This window comes from Psammomys obesus, unplaced genomic scaffold, assembly GCF_907164565.1.
Source record: "Psammomys obesus unplaced genomic scaffold, mPsaObe1.curated_primary_1811, whole genome shotgun sequence".
NCBI lineage: Eukaryota > Metazoa > Chordata > Mammalia > Rodentia > Muridae > Psammomys > Psammomys obesus.
The window spans coordinates 11,449,373-11,469,943 of NW_026586383.1; the positions used below are offsets into that span (position 1 = coordinate 11,449,373).

Genomic DNA, 20,571 nt, shown 5'->3' on the forward strand with positions numbered 1-20,571 from the left:
CCCCCCACAGCCCCCCCACAGCCTCCCCACGACCCCCCCAACAATCCTCCCACCAGCAGATGTACTGAGCTACTTTACCGGGTGCCCAGCCGAGCAAGGGGCAGATTATCTTTTAAGGCATACAAATATTTTGCTTCAAAACACAGTAAAGAAATTATGTATGCAGTATTCTGCCTGCATGTTCACCCACACACCAGAAGTGGGTACCAGATCTCATTATAGAGAGTTGTGGTTGCTGGGAATTGAACTCAGGACTCTGGAAGAACAGACAGTTCTCTTAACCTCTGAGCCATCTCTCCAACCCATCCCTCCCCCAGTCCATTCCTTTTTCTTGGTGGTAAATATTCCTGAAATAACGCCTGATTGGGATTGCTAACTGATCAAAACTACAGTGTTTCCTCCTTGGTAACCAATTCCACACACTTAAAAAGGTTTTAGGAATGTGTGTATAGCTGGTATCACATTACCTAGCCAATAAAGTTCTTTCCCAAATTCCTTATAGTTGCATTTTCTTCTGTTATAGATATTGCATATGTTCAGCTTCCCAACACGGTGAACAGATAATAGATAGTTTTCCAAGAACTACCAGTCACACAAGGAGTGGGTAAAAAGCAGGTCAGTAGACAAAGCAATCCCAGGACAAAACAGATTTACCACAGGCTGAATAAAAGGTGGTGACAGAGCTGAACTGGATGCATTCGGGCTTGGGACTCGTGTCTATGTATCCAGCCACAAGACTGAATGCATTGAGTCCGTTTCCACTTTCAGAGATTGGAAAATGCTATATCCCTTGAGGGTGTACACAGGCCCTCTAGAGCAGAGGATGCCAGAACCGTTGTAGTGACGGCACACCGGTGGCAGCCTGGGGACAAACCAGAGCATGTCCTGATGTCAGGAAGAAGACCGTGAAACTGTCAGCATTACGCTGCCTCAGCAATGAGCAGAAACAAAACAAAACAACAAAACACACGCTGCCCAATTTCTTCCTAGGGAGACACAACGCTGTCCTCAAGCTGTCTAGCTAATTCCTCCGAATGGATACATTTCCATAGAGGAAGTGGGGAAGCTTTGAACACTGGGAAAGTTAACCTTGGAAAGCTCAGGAAGTAAACAAAACTTACAAGGTGTTGCTGGGGACGTCCTTAGCAGTGACAAACCCTTGCAAGGTGCCCAAACTAGGTTCTCAGCACTGACATTGAGAGGTTCACAAACACCTGTAACTCCAGTTCCAGAGATTCAATGCCCTCTTTGGGCTTCTGTGGGCACCATGTATGTGTACATGTAAACACACACAGACACACATTTTTTTAATACTCACAAGGCTCAGGAAGATCCTGAAACCTAGAAAAGTCATAAAGCACCTTCCCAAGTTTATAACAGTAAGAATACCTGGAGAAAAGAGACTCTCTGAGCAGCCGAGTTGTGCAGCGCTATAGAGATGCACTCTTCGCGGATACCCACCCACGCTAGAGGACTTTCCAGCAAAGCAGCCGCCCTTGAGTCATCCTTGTTCTTAAGGAACCTCCCACGTATGTGGCTGTAATTCTTTGATCTGCTGGTGGTGTATACTATCTGGAGGGAACAGGAACTGTTTACGTTTCCCCTGGAAAAATTACACAACTAGCGTAAGAACAGGAATGCACGGAAACAAAGATGTAATAAGTTTTTAAATACAGGAGCCTCTGCCAGACATTCCAGATCTGAACAACAGTGACCATCATACAAGTGGTTAGTAAATCACTCTTCAAAATAACCCTTCAAAATAAGTGTAGTCCCATCCTCACCAGCTACTTCGCTTTTAAATGCAGTACCTGCTTAGTAAATCTGTGTTCGTTCCCGACTCTCTCTCAGCCTGCTCGCCAAAGGGCAGTACTAACTTCAAAGGGCGAAGTCAAAGAGCTAAGCTTGCACACGAGGCCGTTTTAGAACGCCTCCAAACACAGAATGTATAGGAACAGGTTTCTGGCCTTATTTCATATCTCAGAGGCAACGAGTATTGGAATATGTGACAGAAAACAAAACGAACAGCAACAAAAGAAAGCTCACGCCTGTCCTCGGTCCCACGTTCCTACCAGCAGGCTTCCTGCCCTAGTCAGAGCAGGCCAGGCCTTTGCCAAGGCCGCCGCACCCTTACCGGTAGCACCTCAAGACCTGTGCTCCTAACGTCCCTTCAGGAACACGTGTTGGCCAGGGGTCTACATGTTTCCTGAACATGCTTCGTCTATGCACAGCCCACCACCTCTCCCTGCCACCGCTCTCCCAGATTCTTTTTTTTTTTTTTTTACCTCCTTTTACCTGAAGGCAGCGTACAGAGTAGGGAGTCATTTTCCCTACCGGTGCACGCGCAGGTCTTAGAACAGGGACAGAGCAGTCATCCCCACCCCCACCCCAGTACACGTTTCCGGCTGCTGCAATACAAGGTAGACCCCGGGCTGTGGGGCTGGGCTGGCTCTGGTGGCTCTGAGGAGGAGGCCTCAGGTTTCTCTTCCCGCGCTGCCCGAGGCCTTGCCCAGCTCCGCAGGCTCTCTCGTCGCTGGTTGAACGCTCCCACGCTGTCCTCCGTCTAATAGCAGTGACGTCTGGGGGCATCTGCGGGTCTGGAACGCGCCTGTTCAGCCGCTCTGGACACAGAGATGCCGAGACCTCCGGCGGCTAGAAGGGCCCCGGGGACGGAGGGCGGGCCTGCCGGGGGCCCGGGGTACAGAGATGCGAGACCTCCCGGTGCCTAGAAGGGCCGCGGGCGCGAGGAAGGGGAGCGAGCTCTGCTGCCGTCCGCCGCTTTGTTCTGTGCTTCGGCGAGGGACACGCGGCCGCCGTCCGTGCCTCGGCTCCGGGAGCGAAGGGCTCCCGCGGGGGGCGCGGTCCCGCGTCCCGGGAGGGCGGCCTTGTCCAGCGTCTCCTCTGCCTGCTGTGGGGTATGACAGGAGCCGCCGAGGCTGTCGGGGTCCAGGCTCTCCCAGGCCTACCCAACCGCGGACTGTCTGGCTGCTTGGCCAGTGAAGACACTGGGGTTGGGAGGAGTGGGTAGGTTTGCCCAGAATATTCACTCATTTGTGCACTCAGCAACCACCCATCTCTGGGCGCTGGGGGTGTAGTGTGTACAGGGCAGATACTCTGAAAGGGAGATACGGAACAAGCTTACAGGCTGACCCTGCGCGCAGGGAAACGGCATTTACGAGGCCTGACAGTTTTAAGAAATGAGTAATCAGAAAAACATTGAGCATTAAAGGCTTTACGTTTCATATTTATTGTTGTTGTTACTGTTATTATTACTATTGTTAGACTTTGACATAGGATCTCACTATGTAAGACTGACTTGAAACTTGCTCAGTAGACCAGCTTGGCCTCGAACCCACAGAGTACCTGCCTGCCCCTGCCTCTGGAGTGCCACGATTAAATGCATATTCAGCCACCGTGCTACTGTTCGCAGTTAACAATAGATGGGACAGTCTCCTGAGGTTAAGGCTCTCGTTTATATGTGTTTACAGTGACTCAAGGAACGCGTGCGTTGAGCCCACAGAGGCCAGATCTCTGCTGGGCAGGTGGTTTGGAGTGAGGCTGCTCACGGTGCCTGGGAATAAGGGTGAGTTTCTCTCTTCTCTCCTGAGTGAGCCACAGCCAGCCAGTCTGGGAAGTTTTCTGGAGACTGGCCTTCAACTCCTTGATCCTCCTGTCTCCACCTCCTGGTTCCTGGGGTTTCATGCCACTCTGTCTGGCAGAAAGGGAGAATTTCTTGAGAAGATTGTCAGGTAAGAGAAAACACAAAAACGAGAGGTGGGAAGAGCTCTGGGCCTCCTAGGAGAGAACTTGGGGTGAAGGAGCTCAGACTGGGGGTCATGACGCTTTGAACCCTGTGCTCCTGTGAGGTCACCCTCGCTGTCCGTTTGGATGCAAGACCTGGAGCTGGGTATGGCAGTCCCACCCCATGAAGTGTGGGGCAATTTCCAGCACTTAAGATGCTGTGAGTTCGAGATCAGCCTGGGCTACCTAGTGAGACCCTGTCTGAAAACAAAATGTGTGCTGTGCCGCTGTCCAGTATCTTACAGTCTGTAGAGAGTGGGACTGGCCAGTTTCTAAGGAGTGTAGACTCTTGGATGGTTATATATAGTTGCTAGGACTACAGATACATTGTCATTTTCACTTAGAATATGGAGTCTTTTTTAAAGAAAAATGTTGCAGCCTGGCAGTGGGGCATGCTTCAGTCCTAGCACTTGGAAGGCAGAGGCGGATGTATATTGTACACACACATTTTATTTTATGTGTGTGGCCGTCTCACCTGCGTGCGTGTCTGTGCCGTGTGCATGCCTGGTGCCCATCAAAAGAGGGTGTCTGAGCTCCTAGAACTGGAGTTACACATGGTTGCGGTGCGCTGTGTGGATGCTGGGGATTGAACCAGGTGCTCTGGAAGAGAGTGTCAACTGCTGACCCATCTCCCCGGCTCCTAGATGTGGAGTCTTAGAAGAGTGATGGTGGCTGTGGTGTGCGGTGGGCCCCCGTGCGCCATCTCCAGATGCACCTGTGTTAGAGGAGATCGTGGTCGCTTGACACTGCAGACAACATTTGTTAGGTCCTAGTGACAGGCCTGTCGCAGGCAGGCGCAATGGTCCTGCTTCGTAGGGCCTTCAAGCCTAAGGCTGTGTGTGGAGGAGGAGACACGCACACGCCAGCAGCTGTACTGTGGGGCGATCTCTAGTTTATATCTCACTTTTGTTCTTTTCTTTCAAGCACAGAAACTTTATGTAGATATACATATAATTTTTTCTGTTATGGTGTCAGCCTTTGCTATGACTCTCTCTGAGGTCAGGTAGACTCTTGATTTTTTTGTTGATTTTCAGTTCATACATTTCTCTCATTTGTCTCTTGAGCTTTTAATGATTAAGATATTTATTATTCCTAACTGCACTCTAGTTAATGACCAACAACCTTATAACCATTGCTCAGTGAGACCCAAACAAACAGACAACTATGGTGAGTCAGAATGTAGCATCCTTGGGAAAAGCGCAGCTTTTTCACATTTGCCGATGCTTGCCTGAGCCTGTGCTTGGGAGTATTTTTCTAGATACTCTTCCTGCCCTACTCACCACACAGCTTAATCTTTCTGTCCTCCAGCTTCTCGAACACTCTCTTCAGACTGCCTGGGAATTCTCCGACGTCTGAGGGAAGCACGGGAGGCAACAGCTGGGTTTCCTTTCAGTCAGATCCTCACAGTAGCCCTTTTTTTATTTATTTATGTATTTTACTTTTGAGAGTTTATTATTTGCTCTGTATGCATGAATGAAGGCCTGAAAATCTGTGCGTGCAGTGCCTATATTGGGCAGAAGAGGGGGCCTGTCTTCCGACACTGGAGGGCCCCACTGTCATCTGCTGTCTAGGTGCCATGACCTGAACCTGAACCCTAGTCCTCTCTGCAAGAGCAACAAGGAGAGACCACTGAACCATCTCTTTGGTTTAGCCCGTCTTCCTCCTGGAGTTCCACAGGGGCACTGTGGTTCTCTTCACAGTGACTGTTATTACGTTTTAGGGATGCTAGTGAGAGGACAACTTTTATTTGACAGAAGAGTAAGCTCAAGAAAATCGTTGATTATGGTTATAACAGCATGTTGTGTACTTTAATCCCTAAAGGAGTAGATTTTAAAAGCTGTTGCTACATAAACTTAAGGAAATGGTTACCCTGGCTTCACGTAACGATTACGAAACGTGTACACATGAGAAAACACACCATGAAGACACAGAATTTTTATTTTTAGCTTTTTTTTGAGGCAGAGCTCTTTTACTACAGTTTTCACTAAATGAGGTTAAGAATGTAGGGTACGAGAGTCTATCTTGTGCATGTTCGACTGTTCAGCAGTGTGTCCATAGCCTGAAAGCCAGCACAATGTGGGGAGTTGTGCTCGTGCATTAGTGTCAGCTGTCACCTGTCTGTGCTCCCATGGTTCAGCTCCTCCAGACTGAGGTTTGCACAGGTTACCTACCCATTGCAGAATTGTGTCCAGATATTGGAAAATCCCTGGTTATTCCCAGTATATACCTGTATGTCTCAGCCCTTACTGGGCCCTTATGGCCCCTGGTTGCCCCTTACTCTCTTTGCCATCTTTGGGACTTAACTGTTAGACCATGCACAGTCCTGGCAGAGATCCTGTTGCTCTTAAACCCACTCCCTAAATTTAGCCTTTCAAGTTTACACACTAGATTTCATTTTCAGAATGTCTGACATGCTGAAAAACAGACACCTGAAACTAGCAGGAAAAGCTGGCTCTAGCCTCAGGAAAGGCCCGAGAGCCATGCTGTGTAGCTTCAGTATTAGAAGGATCAGTATTAGAAGGATGGTGTGACTGGCCACTAAGCAGCTTAAATACAGAGATATGGGCTGAGGCCTGCTGCCCAAACCTCAAGAGAAAGACCAAACTTCAGTTGTTCCCTAAAACAATCTTAGTTGTTATTCTGTAGTTCTGAGCATTTGCTGTATGCCAGTCATTGCTCCACTGTTGCTTAAGGAAATAGTGCAGCAAGACGCAGAAGCCAGACCAGTCTGAGCTGTAGGTATTTCCGCCAACCGAGGACCTTTCGCTGCACGTTTTCCTGGTGCTTGCTTATGCTTGACCCGGCCTCTCGGGTATTTTGCAGAGTGGATTGCACACTGCTCATTGTGTGTTCCGAGCCTGGGTCTGCTGGGCTCGTCTTCACTTCTGTCTGCCGTTAACTTCCCCTTTTGTCTAACTTCACTTTTCTCATCATTTTGAACAGTGCTCTGCTCTTGAACACTCACCCTTCCACTTGAGATCCTGTGATCTACTACATCTTGTCTTCCTTGAATAATTCTTACCCTGTTACAGAGAAACTGGGGCACGCGCATTTCCTCTTTCTCCTGGCAGATGGTGAAATGGACTATCATTCTAATGGAGCTATCATTCTAAGTCATTCCTGAAAAATCAGAATCACATGCTGCCCTCAAGAGAATTCCACATAAGTGTTGCCAAGAAAATAAAAAAATTCTAAAAGACAAGACTAGGAGAGCCACTGGAATGCCCCTAGCAGGACAAGATGAGGAGAAAGACGAGAAAGTTCAAACGTACGACGTTTGAAGATAGTAAATCAGCCAGAGGAGGGAGTGACCAAGATTGTGAAGATGATGGTAGTCAGTGCTGTGACTCTGCCACAGATGAGCGAGGTCATGGTGAAAAGAGACAGTATGTGTGTACTGAGTGTGGAAAAGCCTTTAGTCAGAGCGCCAACCTCACCGTGCACGAGCGAATCCACACAGGAGAGAAGCCTTACAAGTGTAAGGAATGCGGGAAAGCATTCAGTCACAGCTCCAACCTTGTGGTCCATCGGAGAATCCACACTGGCCTGAAGCCCTACACATGTAGTGAGTGTGGGAAAGCCTTCAGTGGTAAGTCACACCTCATTCGGCACCAGGGCGTCCACAGTGGAGAGAAAATATTCGGATGTAAGGAGTGTGGGAAAGCTTTCAGTCGGAGTTCAGGACTTATTTCTCATCACAGGGTTCACACTGGTGAGAAGCCCTACACTTGTGTGGAGTGTGGGAAAGCGTTTAGTAGGAGTTCAAACCTCACTCAACACCAGAGAATGCACAGAGGAAAAAAGGTTTACAAGTGTAAAGAGTGTGGGAAGACATGTGGTTCCAATACAAAGATTATGGACCATCAGAGGATTCACACCGGGGAGAAGCCCTACGAGTGTGACGAGTGTGGAAAAGCCTTCCTGTTGAGGAAGGCGCTTAATGAACACCAGAGACTCCACCGCAGAGAGAAACCTTACAAATGCAACGAGTGCGGGAAAGCTTTCACTTCCAACCGCAACCTTATAGATCATCAGAGAGTTCACACTGGAGAGAAACCTTACAAATGTAACGAGTGTGGGAAAACTTTCAGGCAGACATCTCAAGTCATTTTACATTTGAGAACCCATACCAAAGAGAAGCCATATAAATGTGTCGAGTGTGGGAAAGCCTACCGCTACAGCTCACAACTTATTCAACATCAAAGGAAACATAACGAAGACAAAGAAACCCTATTATTTACCAGCCAGGTGTGAGGGCACACTAGTCCCAGCATTTCGGAGGCACTGACGAGGAGATCTCTGTGAGTTTAAAGCCAGCCTGGTCTACATAATGAGTTCTAGACTAAACCAGGGCCAAAGTGAGACCCTGTCTTAGGAAAAAAAGAAAAATTGGCAATAATGTTAATTGCTACTTTTCTGAAAACTAGATTTTTAATAACAACAAACAATTCTGCTTCTAAGAATCCATACAGGGAAAGTAATAAGTGCCTAGAGTTTAAAAAAGTGGATATTCATGCATCGTACCTAACTGGAGGAGGAAACAAACAAAGCCACCAGAACTAGGTGATTGCACGTGCAGCATGAGGGATTGGCAGGCTGCTACATCAAGTTTCTGAAGCTCCTGTTCCTAAAGGACTTTCATGTACGCCCTGGGAGAAATTTCTGGATACAATGGAAAATGAAAAAATGAACTAGCCAGACAAAATACTTATGCCTAGGAAAAACAAGAAAAGAGCAAGAGGACTAAATCTAAATTTTAACAATGATTATCTCTGGGTGATAGGTTGTAGGTGATTTTTATTTTATTCTGTATACTTTTCTATGATCTCTAGATTTTCTACAATGAAAGCATTCATTACTTTTATATTTAAGAAAAATTATGATCTATTTTAAATGAGTACATATTCATTTGTATTTAGTATTGGTAGGAAAAGTACCTGTTAGGTAGTCTGAAAAATCTTGGGATTCTGCCAGACGGTGGTAGCACACTCTTTTAATCCCAGTATTCAGGAGACAGAGAAAGAGGCGGATGGATCTCTGTGAGTTCAAGGCCAGCCTGGTCTACAAACCAAGACCCAGGACAAGACAGCCAGGGCTACATAGAGAAACCCTGTCTCAGAACAAAAACAACAACCTTGGGATTCTCCCTAATACTGGCACTCAGGGGAAGTGGAATTATGAGCAAATCCATTTATTTTTGAATCCAGTTCCTATTAATGAAACTGGCACTGCCTGTGTTCTCGGCAGTTTTGAGATGCATGGACTCTGTCATTACCGCTAGGTTAGAAGAGCGCAGCAGGGAAAATTAGTGCACCTCCTTTTCCTGTGTGATAAAGAATCCCCACGTGATGGACAGCTGCTTGAGCGCCGTTCTTCCAGCAGATGTCTAGACATTGGAGGGGGGCGAGTTTTTCTCTTAACGAGCTGGAGAAATTGTAGACTCAAAAACTAGAAAGTGGAGAACTTTGCCTTCATCATGTTATGTGGGGTGAGTGGATGAAATACAGCTGGTCCAGGAGATCCGGTCCTGCCCACTTGCCGAGTGCCAACCTACCCACGTTGGACAAACGACTTTGCTGCTCAGACTAGACTGTTCACCTCAGAGGGTTCCCATGAGGATAAAGTGAGACGATGCCAACCCTGGTACATGGCAGAAACAAACAGCTCTTGTGACGGTTATTGGAGCCATGTTTCTGAACACTTGAGAAATCAAATAACTTAAGAGATGTAGCATTTAGGATATTTTCAGGATTCCAGTAATAGCTTACATCTTTAAAATATTCAGGTTTTTTTGTTTTTGTTTTTTGTTTTTCTTTTTGTGTTTGTTTTTGAGGAGGTAGTCTAGAATTAAGCAGTTTGTACTTGTTTTTGTAACTCAGAAGTTCCTCAGACTTGCAATAACCCCATACATGTTTTATCAGATTGTTTTCATTTTTCATTATCTCATAGTTGCAAGCCATGGGCCACAGCTGCATGCTTCTTCATACAGCTTCTCCAAAGATCGGGTGCGAGGGATGGAACAAGATTTATTATGTATAAAGGGTTCTGCCTGCATGTATGCCTGCACACCAGAAAAGGGCACCAGATCTCATTACAGATGGTTGTGAGCCACGATGGGGTTGCTGGGAATTGAACTCAGGACCTCTGGAAGAGCAGCCAGTGCTCTTAACCATCTCTCCAGCCCCAGAACAGAACATCTTTATATAGCTTATTACTATTAAAAAACAAACAACATGTTTCCTCAAATGGGACAGTATGCTATTACAAATGCAACCGGATTTCCCAGTATTGAATGTGAGACCTGGCCAACCCCTATGCCACTTGCTTGTAACACCCCATCTTTACTGCAAGCTTAAGGAAGGTTTTAGCCTATCTTTAGTCACTATCAAAACTTTCAATCCCCTAGTTCAGAATCTGCCTAGCTATATTTAGCATCTCTCTATTACTAATTCTTTTTGTATATAATAAATTCCATAAGTCAATACTGTTTGTCTCGTGTGAGCAGTCCTTTCAAAAGTTAGTGAGGAAATGATATCTCATGTAATTCTGCCTTTACTTGTATAAGGCATTTGAGTTTCCATGTTGTTAGATAACCGGCTAGTCAGTGGTTAGAGCCAGGATTTGATCTCAAATCTGTCTTTGAATTTCATTTTTCCTAATTACACAAAGCACCTTTGCTAACGTGATTCCATATGTGAAAGGGAGGACAGAAGTTCTGGGAAGTCCCTCCCCGATCTGGACAGTTACTGGCTAAAGTCTGACAGAGAAAGTGCTATCTTCTCTGAGATTCGTGGCCTGTTTTTGATCATCTTAATTTCGTTTTCAGTTTGCAGTGAAGAGATGTGGAGGTTGTATGTTTGTTTCAAAAAAAACAAAAAAAGGGATTGGTTTTGTTCTCCTTTGATAAGATAGTTTACATATAATTTTGTGATACAATAGTCTCCGCTTACTTACTCAAAGCAGAGTTTGCAGGTCTGGTGCAGAATGGCTGCATTCAGGAACATGTGTCCCTGAGCAGTTGCTGTGGCCTTCTGTATGTCTGAGCAGATAGCCTCTAATCGCTGCTCATCATTTCCATCCATGGCACAAAGTCTGAAGTACCTTTTCAAATAGATGGCTTTCCTAGAAAGACCTTGCGATTTACTTAAAACTACACGCTTTGTAGAGAGGATTGCATGCCCTGTCATGCCTGAAGGTCTGCATCCTGACATCTTTGTGTTTCCTGCTGCAGCGAGCCTGAGGTTGTACCCTCTTGAGGCCCTGCGGAGGCCCGTGCCTGCCTTGGGCTGCAGGAGTGAATGTCGACAGCAGTCCTTGTACCCTGCCAGAAAAATGCCCTTCTGTATGCGTCGAACTGGCTGCATTTTCCCTGGAAGGCTTCCCCGCTTGAGCTTTAACACATGGTGCTGATTACTGTCTTGCCTGTGAACTCAGGGACATATTTTCTTTGATTTGTGGAACGGTGTGAATTCTGTAGCAACAGGGATTCGTGCACAGTTCTTCAGTTTCTAGTGTTGATCTTCTTCAACCCATACACCTCTCTTCTGTTATTCTCCATTTTCCATTAGAAATGAGTTCTGTTGTGAAACTGTATTATTTAGCTTGGCTTCATCTCTAGCTTCTTGTGTAGCACAGTTTTGGTCCCTAAAGACTATGAAGAGGTAATTTTTTTTTTTTTTTGGCCCTAAACATCCTGATGGTGTAGACACACTGTGTGGAATAAAAGTGAATATATTTAACTGTCGGTGGCGGCACACTCTTAATCCCGGCACTTGGGAAGCAGAAGTAGGCGGCATCTCTGAGTTCAAGGACGACTGGGGCTACACAGAGAAACCCTCTCTCAAAAAAAACAAACAGTCTCGTTGAGAGGAAAATGGGTAACAAAATATCATTTAAAAATTGATTTACTGGTTTTCATTTTATGTGAATTGGAGGTTTTGCTTCATGTGTGTCTGTGTGAGGGTGTTGATCTCCCGAAGCTGGAGTCACAGTCAGTTGTGAGCTGCCATGTGGGTACTGGGAATTGAACCTGGGACCTCTGTAAGAACAGCCAAAAAGATACTTTTACAAAGCAAAAAAAAAAGAAAGAAAGAAAGAAAGAAAAGAACAGCCAAGTGTTCTTTACTGTTGAGCCATCACTCCATCCCCCAAAATACCATTTTATATGGCTTCGATTAAAGGGAAGTCTGTAAGACAAAGCTAGAATGTATTCTCCCTGTGATTAGAGGATTTTTAAAAACTAGTGTGTACTGCATTCTAGATGGTGCATATTATACATCTTACTTGGAAGAAATTGAAACCAAAGAGCTGAGTAATGGTATGTAAATCACACAAGACTAACTTTCATTGCAGCTCTTTATCCACAGTGACAAACTTAAAGTTATTTTTACAAAACTGTGTTTCTTAGTTTTTCTCTTAGCCCAGCTATCACACAAATAATTGAGAATCTTTTATGTTTGTTTAATAATAAGCATCACAACACAATAACTGAGTATTTATTACTCTGTTCTTAACCCTCTAAACTAATCTGGCTTTCTCACAGTATATATCCCAGAAATACTTGCACTTTGCACCTTTTTTGCTCCAGTGCCTTCTCTTGAAGTCATTTTGGTGGCTGAATCTCCTACTTCCTCCTCTGACTCCTCCCCTGGCTGGCAGGAAGTCTATTGAGATATCAGAGGACAATTGGAGAGCAGTGTTTTCACAACATTGAGACAGAGTGATTCTCAGAAAAAGGATTACAACCAGATATGGGGGACCCAGAAATCAGCATTTGAATTACACAATAACCTTGTGCCTACACCAAACCTCCATTCTAAAATGTTCAGTGTAAACAAAAAAACCAGTGCTCACATTGTTGGATTTGTTTTAAGTTAGCAGGCTAACTATAACCCCTCTAATATTATAAAACCAGAGTCAATATTTTTGCCAGAAGTAGTGGTCACTCCTTCAATGAGCATCTTTTCTTGTAAGTCATGGCCTTTTCCTCTTATTTTTGCCCCGTTAAGAATGAAAATAACAGGGACTGTCTCTGACATGAACTGATTGGCCTGCTCTTTGATCACCTCCCCCTGAGAAGGGAGGAGCCTTACCAGGCCACAGAGGAGTGGCGCAGTGCAGCCACTCCTGATGAGACCTAACAGACTAGGATCAGAGGAAGGAAAAGAAGACCTCCCCTACCAGTGGACTTGGGGAGGGGCATTCGTGCAAAAGGAGGAAGAAGGGAAGGATTGGGCGGCTCGGAGGGAGGGAGCTACAGGGGGATACAAAGTAAATAAAGTGTAATAATAAAAAAAAAGAATGAAAATAAAGCAGTTTTAGCCACTTTTAGGAGCTGGCTGTGCTTAGCATGAAGAAGTGATTGATCCAATGTTAAGCTCCTTTTCATAAAGACCTAAATCAGAGCTCTTTAGCCACTGGATAAAGCCATCTCACTGCGGCCTTTGTGTAGGCCGCAGGCATGTTTGTGTGACGGTGTACTTCAGCAGCACTCCCACAGGTGCAGGACCTGTCTCCATTGTCCTTACGGCTCCAGAGGGACGATTCACACACAAAAGAACCGAGAGAGAGAGAAGAGAGAATGCTGTTTTCCAGATAGGGTGAGACCTGCTCTGTGTACCCTCACTGGGGATTGGGTAAAACCTGTGTTTAGCTGAGCTACGTGCTTCTGAAAAAACCCTTGACCTTTAGATTGGAACCTTGGCAATGTTGTCATTTATAAGATTCGTGTTTATTATGTGTGTGTCTGTATGAATATGGCCACATGTGGGCCATTGGTCCTCTGAAGATGGATGTGCAGGCAGCCGTGAGCCATCTGAGGTGGGCGCTGGGAGAGCAGGAAGGGCGCCTAAGCACTGCACTTTTTAAAAAGCCAGTCTATGTTTGTTATCAAAAATATTTCATTATGATAGTCTCATGCATATCTAATTTGCATTTTGATCTTTGATTTCTTTCCCTCAGTCTGTAGCTCAGACTTTTATACAGGAAGTTTGAAGCATAACTCAGATGGCAGCAGTAGCAGGCATCATGGAAAGGCTTGTTTATTGTATTAGAATAAAACTGTGTATCTAATTATAACTTATCAGTGCACCTTCTTTACAAGACAAGGAAACTGAGGTAGGGAGTGTTCCTTGCATTGCTCTAGCTTTGATAGCTGGAAACAAAGCCAAATATATAGGCGCCCATGACAGTGCAACTTCTTGTTTGAGATGTTTCGCTGTGTGGACCAGGCTGGCCTTGAACTCACTATGTACTCTAGTTTGGTCTGAAATTTGTCAAGGTCCTCCTGTCTCGGCCTCCCAAGTGCCAGGGCTGTGAGTCCATGCGTCATGCCCTGCTCCCAGTGACACCTGTAGCAAAACAGGAAGGCCTAGGTAAAAGCCTAAGTGGGTAGAAGCTATGTGATTGACCCAAACTTGGTCTGAAGTTAACCCCAAGCCCCTGTTTACTGCCTCCTACTTCCATGCCTCCTTAACCCAGTCCAAGGGGTAGCATGTGTTCCCGTGGTTCTGCCAGTCTCTCCTGAAACATGATCCTGGGGATTATGGGAATGTGACCTCTTTGGGTTAGTGCCCTTCCCTCCCACGATTCTCACCTGCAGTTCACTGGACTTCTGTTGTATTTCCCAGTCATGACCATTATTATTGTAAATGTAGCTTTTGTTATAAAGAAGAAAATCCCAGTCATTCACTTTTACCAATAAACTCAGGAGCTAGTATTAGGGTGAAAGCCTGCTAGCTCAGAGAGGCAGAGAAAGCACCCACCTGACCTTCCTACTCAGCAGATGTCCCAGAAGGAAAGAGCCAAAAGTCCTTTCTTCTTTTCCACACTGTCGTAAGCACCCTTCTCTCAATGTTCATCCTTTCTGTATAATCCCTGTCAGCCGGTTTCTTGCTTTGCCTCTTGACCTAGGGTTGATTTAATTAGGTCTTGGATTAAAGGTTTGTTATAGGACTGAGAAATAAGGACTTGTTCACTGTAAACAGAAAGCTCTTGGGTTAAAGGTATGTGTGTTAGGGCTAAGCCACAACAAACAAGAAACAGGTTTTTACAGTTCACAGTCTCCAGGGTTCACAGTGAGATCAAATGTCCTGCAACAAGCATCAGCTTTGGGAAGCAGAATATTAGACAGACAACATTTATTCTCTTTTGATTTTTAAAGTGAATTTGAGATTTTTGTTTGTTTTGTTTTTACTTTTTGAGATAGGGTTTTTCTGTGTAGACCTGGCAGACTTGGAACTCACTCTGTAGATCAGCCTGGTCTCAATCTCAGAGATCCTCTGCCTGCTGAGTACTGGGATTGAATGTGTGTGCCATCGTGCCAGCTCATTGCTGCTGTTCTCACACTGCTCAAGTGTGTATGTGAATTTATAATGCTATTGTAGGTTGGTCTGATGCATGTTACTGGCCCTCAAGATCTGGCTACACCTGTCCTTTTTTTTTTTTAATTAAAAAAAATTTTTTTTGTAAACCTCTGTAACACATACCTGATTGGTTGATTAAACAGCCTATACCTGGGCAGGACAGAATGGGGTAGGCGTGGTTAAGGTTCCCAGGCTTTTGGGGTTCAAGAGAGGATCATGGGAGAAAAACAGATGGGAAAAGAGGAAGAAGGAGAACTCCAAACAGACAGACAGGAAAAGAGAGGAAGATGGAGGACTGTACCATGGGTTAGCCTGAAGAAGAAACCACATGAACTGAGAAAAAGGACTCCAATAATGGTGTGAAAAGGCCCAGATGAAGAATACAAGCAAGTATCTTGGGATTATGAATGGAAGGTAGTCCAAATAGGAAGGATTAAGATGGATGGCATTGGATGGGGGCTAGGAGATGGATGGTGAGGGTATTCAGACAGCATATGTAGGAGTATCTGCCCAGCCCAAGGTAAATAAGGCAGTTATAAAATCTAACAGGTGCCTGTGTTTTATTATTTGTGATAGCAGGTTAGACAATACTGCCGTGATAATCTTAGGGATAATAATAAACATTATGTAGCCCAAAAGCTTTTTTTATTTACTACAACATAAAGTTGACCCTGTGTTTTTCTCTTATTACATTTTGCAAGTATTCTGTATTGCTACCTAATTTGTATGGTAAGGAAATTAGTTATTTCCTTTGTTAAAAAAATTGTTTATTTGTTATTATTTGGTTTCTTGTTTTATTTTGTTTTGGTTTTGTTTTGGAATGAGGATGCAAACCTCACCTGGGCCTGGGCTGTTTAGATTCTCTTTCTGGAGAAGGGCAGAAGCTTTAGGAACAAGAGTCTCTCTATGTAGCCCTTGCTGCCCTAGAATTCAATATGTAAACCATCCTGACCTCAGATTCGTAGAGTTCCTTCTTCTTGTGCTTCCTGAGTGCTGGGATTAAAAGTGTGCATCACCATACCTAGCTAAAACCTGATTTTTTTTTATATAGTAACTTTGTATCTTGCAACCTTATATCGGAATTACTGCAAAGATACTCATTTGTGTAAGAGGAATTGGATTAGAACTCTAAGAATAGACTAAAAATAAAGCAGGGGTGGGGTCCGGCGGTGGAAGCTGGAGAGAGAGCTTTGTGGTTAGGAGCATTTGCTCCTCTTGCAGAGGACCTGCGTTTGGTTCCCAGCACCCACACTTCAGGTCACGGCGCTGCAACACCAGCGCCAGACAATCTGGTGCCCTCTTGAAGCCTCTTGGGACAGCTACCTTCCTATATGTGGCATGCATACACCGACATACATGAAAATATAAAAAGTTTCAAAAGATTCCAAATTGGGGCTGGAGAGGAGGCTTCTCAGTTCGAACCGTGCATGTCTGGTGTTTGCAGAGGATCCAGGTTCCATTCCCTGCACCCGTATAATCTGCACACCTATCCTGTGGAGTCTTACCCATGTAATAGCCGGCCTCAGACTCCTGTGACCTTCCAGCCACAGCCGCTCATCTGGGGTCACAGCCTCTGGGATCGCAGACGTGAGCCACCGATCCTTGGCTTAACACTGTAAGATTCACCCACTGAGGAGACAGGAGTGAAGGGTACTGCCTTCAGGTGCGTTTATCCTTTCAAACACACAAACCAAAAAAGCCTCAACTGTAGTATTGTGAAATTCATCTGCAGAGAGCAATTTTGAAATTTTTGTAGGTTTTGTTGTTGATTTGATTCTTGTTTTTTAGACCAGGTTCTCTGTGTAGCCCTGGCTAACCTGGAACTCACTTTGTAGACCAGGCCGACCTCCAGCGTACCCAGATCCACCAGACTGACTCCCGAATGCAGGGGTTAACAGTGTGCACCACCACCCTGAGGGGTTTGAAATATTTTAAGACAGATGAATACACCTGAATCTGAATAGTTGTTCATTTTTCTTATTGGCAATGATGGTGTTATTTGGAGTATGTTATTAAGAGATATATACTGAATACTTGGAAAAAAAGAGTTTTAATGTTTATACTTTCCAAAACTGACTTTAATTATATATATGAGAATTAAGGCAAATAGTGTCCGGATGAAGGATGGAGTATTCTCTGCATCAGTCCTTCAGTTGTTCTGTAGCGTTCGACATTCTGAAAACAAAAACGTGTGGGAGTTTTCTGCGGTTGTCAGGGTGTTTACACTTGGCCGCGCTGGGTGCGTGTTCGCCTTGCGAGAACGGCCCTGCCGGGTGGGGCGCTGCCTCCGCAGCACCAGGCTCTGCGGAGGTGCGGGAGCGCACGGCCTTCCCGCTTCCTAGAGAGGCCGGCCCGCGGCCGGGAGCCGGAAGCCCGCCGCCGGGCACTTCCTGTCCGGTCATTGTCTGTGCCGGCGGCTGCCGGGAGGCTCTGCAGCCTCCGTCCGCAGAGCTGGCGCTGGGCCGCCGGGCGTCCGCGGCGAGAGGAGCAGCTCGCTTCCACCGACCGTCGCCTCGCGGGGCCGGGAGGTAGCTCGGCGGGGCGGGCGGGGCTGCTGGCGGGATGGGGTGGGGCGCCTGGGCTCGCGGCCCCGGCCTGCTCCGGCGACCGGCCCGCGGAGTCTGGCCCGAAGACAATTGAGCGTGGGCACATGGTAGAACGCGTCTCCGAGGCTTTCCTGCCAGGAAGACTGAACCGTCACGCAGAGTAACCCGCCAGAGTTAGGATTTGCTGCAGCGTGAAAAGCACGGCATTCCTTGAGGATTTCAGTGTGCACAATAAAGTTAACGTTGGGAAACTGAGTGTGGTTACTCCGAAAGCAGCGTAAGGGAACTGAGTAAAAAGTTGCACCAATTTCTAGTAACAGAACCAAAGAGGAATTGAACCAAAAATTCAATCTCCTTATACCCACTTAAGATTACTTGGCTTATTTAAAATAAAAGACTGTTGTGGGCTTATTGGAGATAAAGAGGTCCTGTTGATTAGTAGTTGTGTACCTGGCTTTATGTGGTGTTTTAGAAAGCAATTCGACAATAAATATAAACCCTTAAGCTAGTGACCTCGCAGTTCATTCTAGGGGAATAATGCAACAGGACAAAAGAATGATTTGTACAGGAAACAGCTATTATCAAATATTATCAAAATAAGCAGTAAAGCCCCTGTTCATTAAAGAACGTTGTAAACAGGGTATGGTTAGGAACAACTAATGAGGTCTATATGTTCTGTATATTGGAAGACTTCATTTGAGTCAAGAGATGGTTGTGGCTGAGGGTGTACGTCAGTGGTGGAGCATTGTCTGGTATGCATTAGGCCTTTGGCTGTATTCCCAGCGTTGCAACATCAACAGCAGAACCCACCAGAGCAGAGTGGGGAACCCTGTGCAAGTGCAAACAAAGGTGCACACACGGGAACTATGCTGGCACCTAATCTGGTCACTACCTCTTGTGTTTGTTCATGTGAGTGTATGCAGAGAACACACGTGTTCTTCCAACCTAAGTGAGACTCAAAGCTATGATTGTGTAACAAAAATAAGATAAACAAGGTCAACATGAATAATTTGTTGTTCAAGAACAACAATAGTTGTTCTTACAAAATTTGGGAGATGTGTGAACTATAAAAATCAAACAGACAAAAAGAACCTTAAAAATATTTGTAATTATACTCTCTGAGATAATCCTTCATTTCTCCTTAGTAATAACTCTTTGTAATGTCCCTTTTTAAAGAAATCTGGCCAGCCAGGCAGTGTGGACACACGCCTTCAGCCACAGCACCCTGGAGGCAGATGCAGTTACTTCTCTGATAGGAAGACCAGCTTAATCTACACAGAGAAACTCTGTGTCGAAAAACAGAGCAACAACAACAACAAAAACAAAACAAAACAAAAAAAAAACAGTCTAATTCTGAAAACATGTGTCCCCATAGTTAAAACAAACTAAGTAAAATAATTATTTTACTATAATAGTGACTATTATCACTGGATTGGAGTTTTTCCTTGATCTTTCTCTGTTTTAAAGTTTTTGCAGTTCTTTATTTTTTCCCTTTTTTTGATAGTGCGTCTTACTGTGCAGCCCTGGATGGCCTATGATGTAGACCAAGCCTCAGCTTGGATCTGGGATCCAAGAGTGCTGGGAGATCCAAGAGATCTTGGAGTGCTGGGAACAGAGGTGTGTACCACCACAGCAGGCAAAATGTTGGTTTTTAATCCTAATGAAAAGTGGCTTATACATGTTTTGTTACCCTGTATTTAAAGTCAGGGGAGAGAACAGCCCTGCTCTGCTGTGACCTGCCCAAGAGCTGGCAATGTCAACTGCTGGGCTTCCTGTTATCCAGACAAAGCTGTATTCTGTGCTGAGTGTGCTCTCTGGTTTTGCAGCGAATGGTGCTTATCTTAGCGCTGGGAAGAAACTCAAAAGCTTTGGAGACTTGAGGATTAGATGGGGTTGACCGATGTTGGGTGTCCCTCAGCTATTGAAGATCCCCCTTTGAACAGAGAAGATGACTGCAGAATTTAAAGAGACCATGGGCAGATCCTCTTGGGGCCCAGTGAAGGTGAAAAAGGAAGACGATGAGGATGAAAGTGTCGGAAGTCAGGCATCCAGCCAACAAGTGTACCCTGAGAATGTCACTGTCTGTGCTCCAGGGGAAGGTCCTTATTTAAGCATTGATGTGTCAGAAGGGGAGGACAAGGTAATGATGTCGGGGAAAAGAGAAGTGCGGACCTCAGATGGTTTTATAGGCATTCTGCTGCCAAGTCCAGACTCCTTTCCTGCTGAGGGCTCTGACCTTTTTCCTTTGGAATGTAGTAGAATTTCCCTCTGGTGGACATGTTGGTGTTCTGTACCTCTGCAGCTTGCAACCATTGCTCCATAGAACTCTGAAGCTTTACAGTATCTTGTTGTCCACATTGTATTGTATTCTAATCAGACCAGATTCTGGGGACTAAGACCTGCTTTCTGTGTTTTCACAAACACCTCAGGTGACTCCATCCAGTGCCTTACCTTGGTTAATGTCTGCCACTGGGGTCTTGTTAAAGCATAATTTGGGTTTAGGAGATGTTCTACAAATACTACTCATCTATAGGCAAATGGCTCAGGCCTGAATTCCTGAGCCTCTGTCTTCAGTACCCATGTGCTATAATTAAGAGCATGCATTGCTACACTTTGGCTTTCCCTTAATGGTTTCAAACACCACCCAGTTTTGTTCAAAGGTCTTCTCAGAGCGCTCTATGAGAGAATAGTCAGAACCTTGGTGTGATCTTTGGGGCCCAGAAAATTGTGCTGAAAAATCTGCCCCAGTGCTGCCCTCAAACTGTTAACTGGGGGTGACCTTAAAAATGTGGTCCTCCTGCGTTCGCTTACAGGTCTGTGCCAGCACACCTAATTTCTGTAGTGTGAGGCAAGTGCTTGAT

General features: G+C 45.4%; 2 protein-coding genes across 2 annotated transcripts in view; both read left to right on the forward strand.

The window, feature by feature from the left end:
- The window catches only part of LOC129672265 (uncharacterized), a 35,666-nt gene that overhangs the window by 11,523 nt on the left and 3,572 nt on the right, over positions 1-20,571 (forward strand). Inside the window, exons 4-8 of the mRNA XM_055601556.1 lie at positions 2,571-2,915; positions 3,489-3,583; positions 7,160-8,049; positions 17,380-17,860; positions 19,654-19,850. Of these exons, the coding sequence (XP_055457531.1) occupies positions 2,571-2,915; positions 3,489-3,583; positions 7,160-8,049; positions 17,380-17,860; positions 19,654-19,850 (2,008 nt within the window). The remainder of the gene's footprint in view (positions 1-2,570; positions 2,916-3,488; positions 3,584-7,159; positions 8,050-17,379; positions 17,861-19,653; positions 19,851-20,571) is intronic.
- On the forward strand, positions 2,422-10,283 carry LOC129672218 (zinc finger protein 660). The gene is made up of 3 exons (XM_055601512.1): positions 2,422-3,024; positions 3,489-3,583; positions 6,745-10,283. The coding sequence occupies exon 3, from the start codon at positions 7,042-7,044 to the stop codon at positions 8,053-8,055; it is 1,014 nt and encodes a 337-aa protein (XP_055457487.1). The 5' UTR covers positions 2,422-3,024; positions 3,489-3,583; positions 6,745-7,041; the 3' UTR covers positions 8,056-10,283.

Coding starts and splice junctions, on each gene's coding strand:
- LOC129672218 (XM_055601512.1), top strand. CDS start 7,042: ATGAGGAGAAAGACGAGAAAGTTCAAACGTACGACGTTTGAAGATAGT.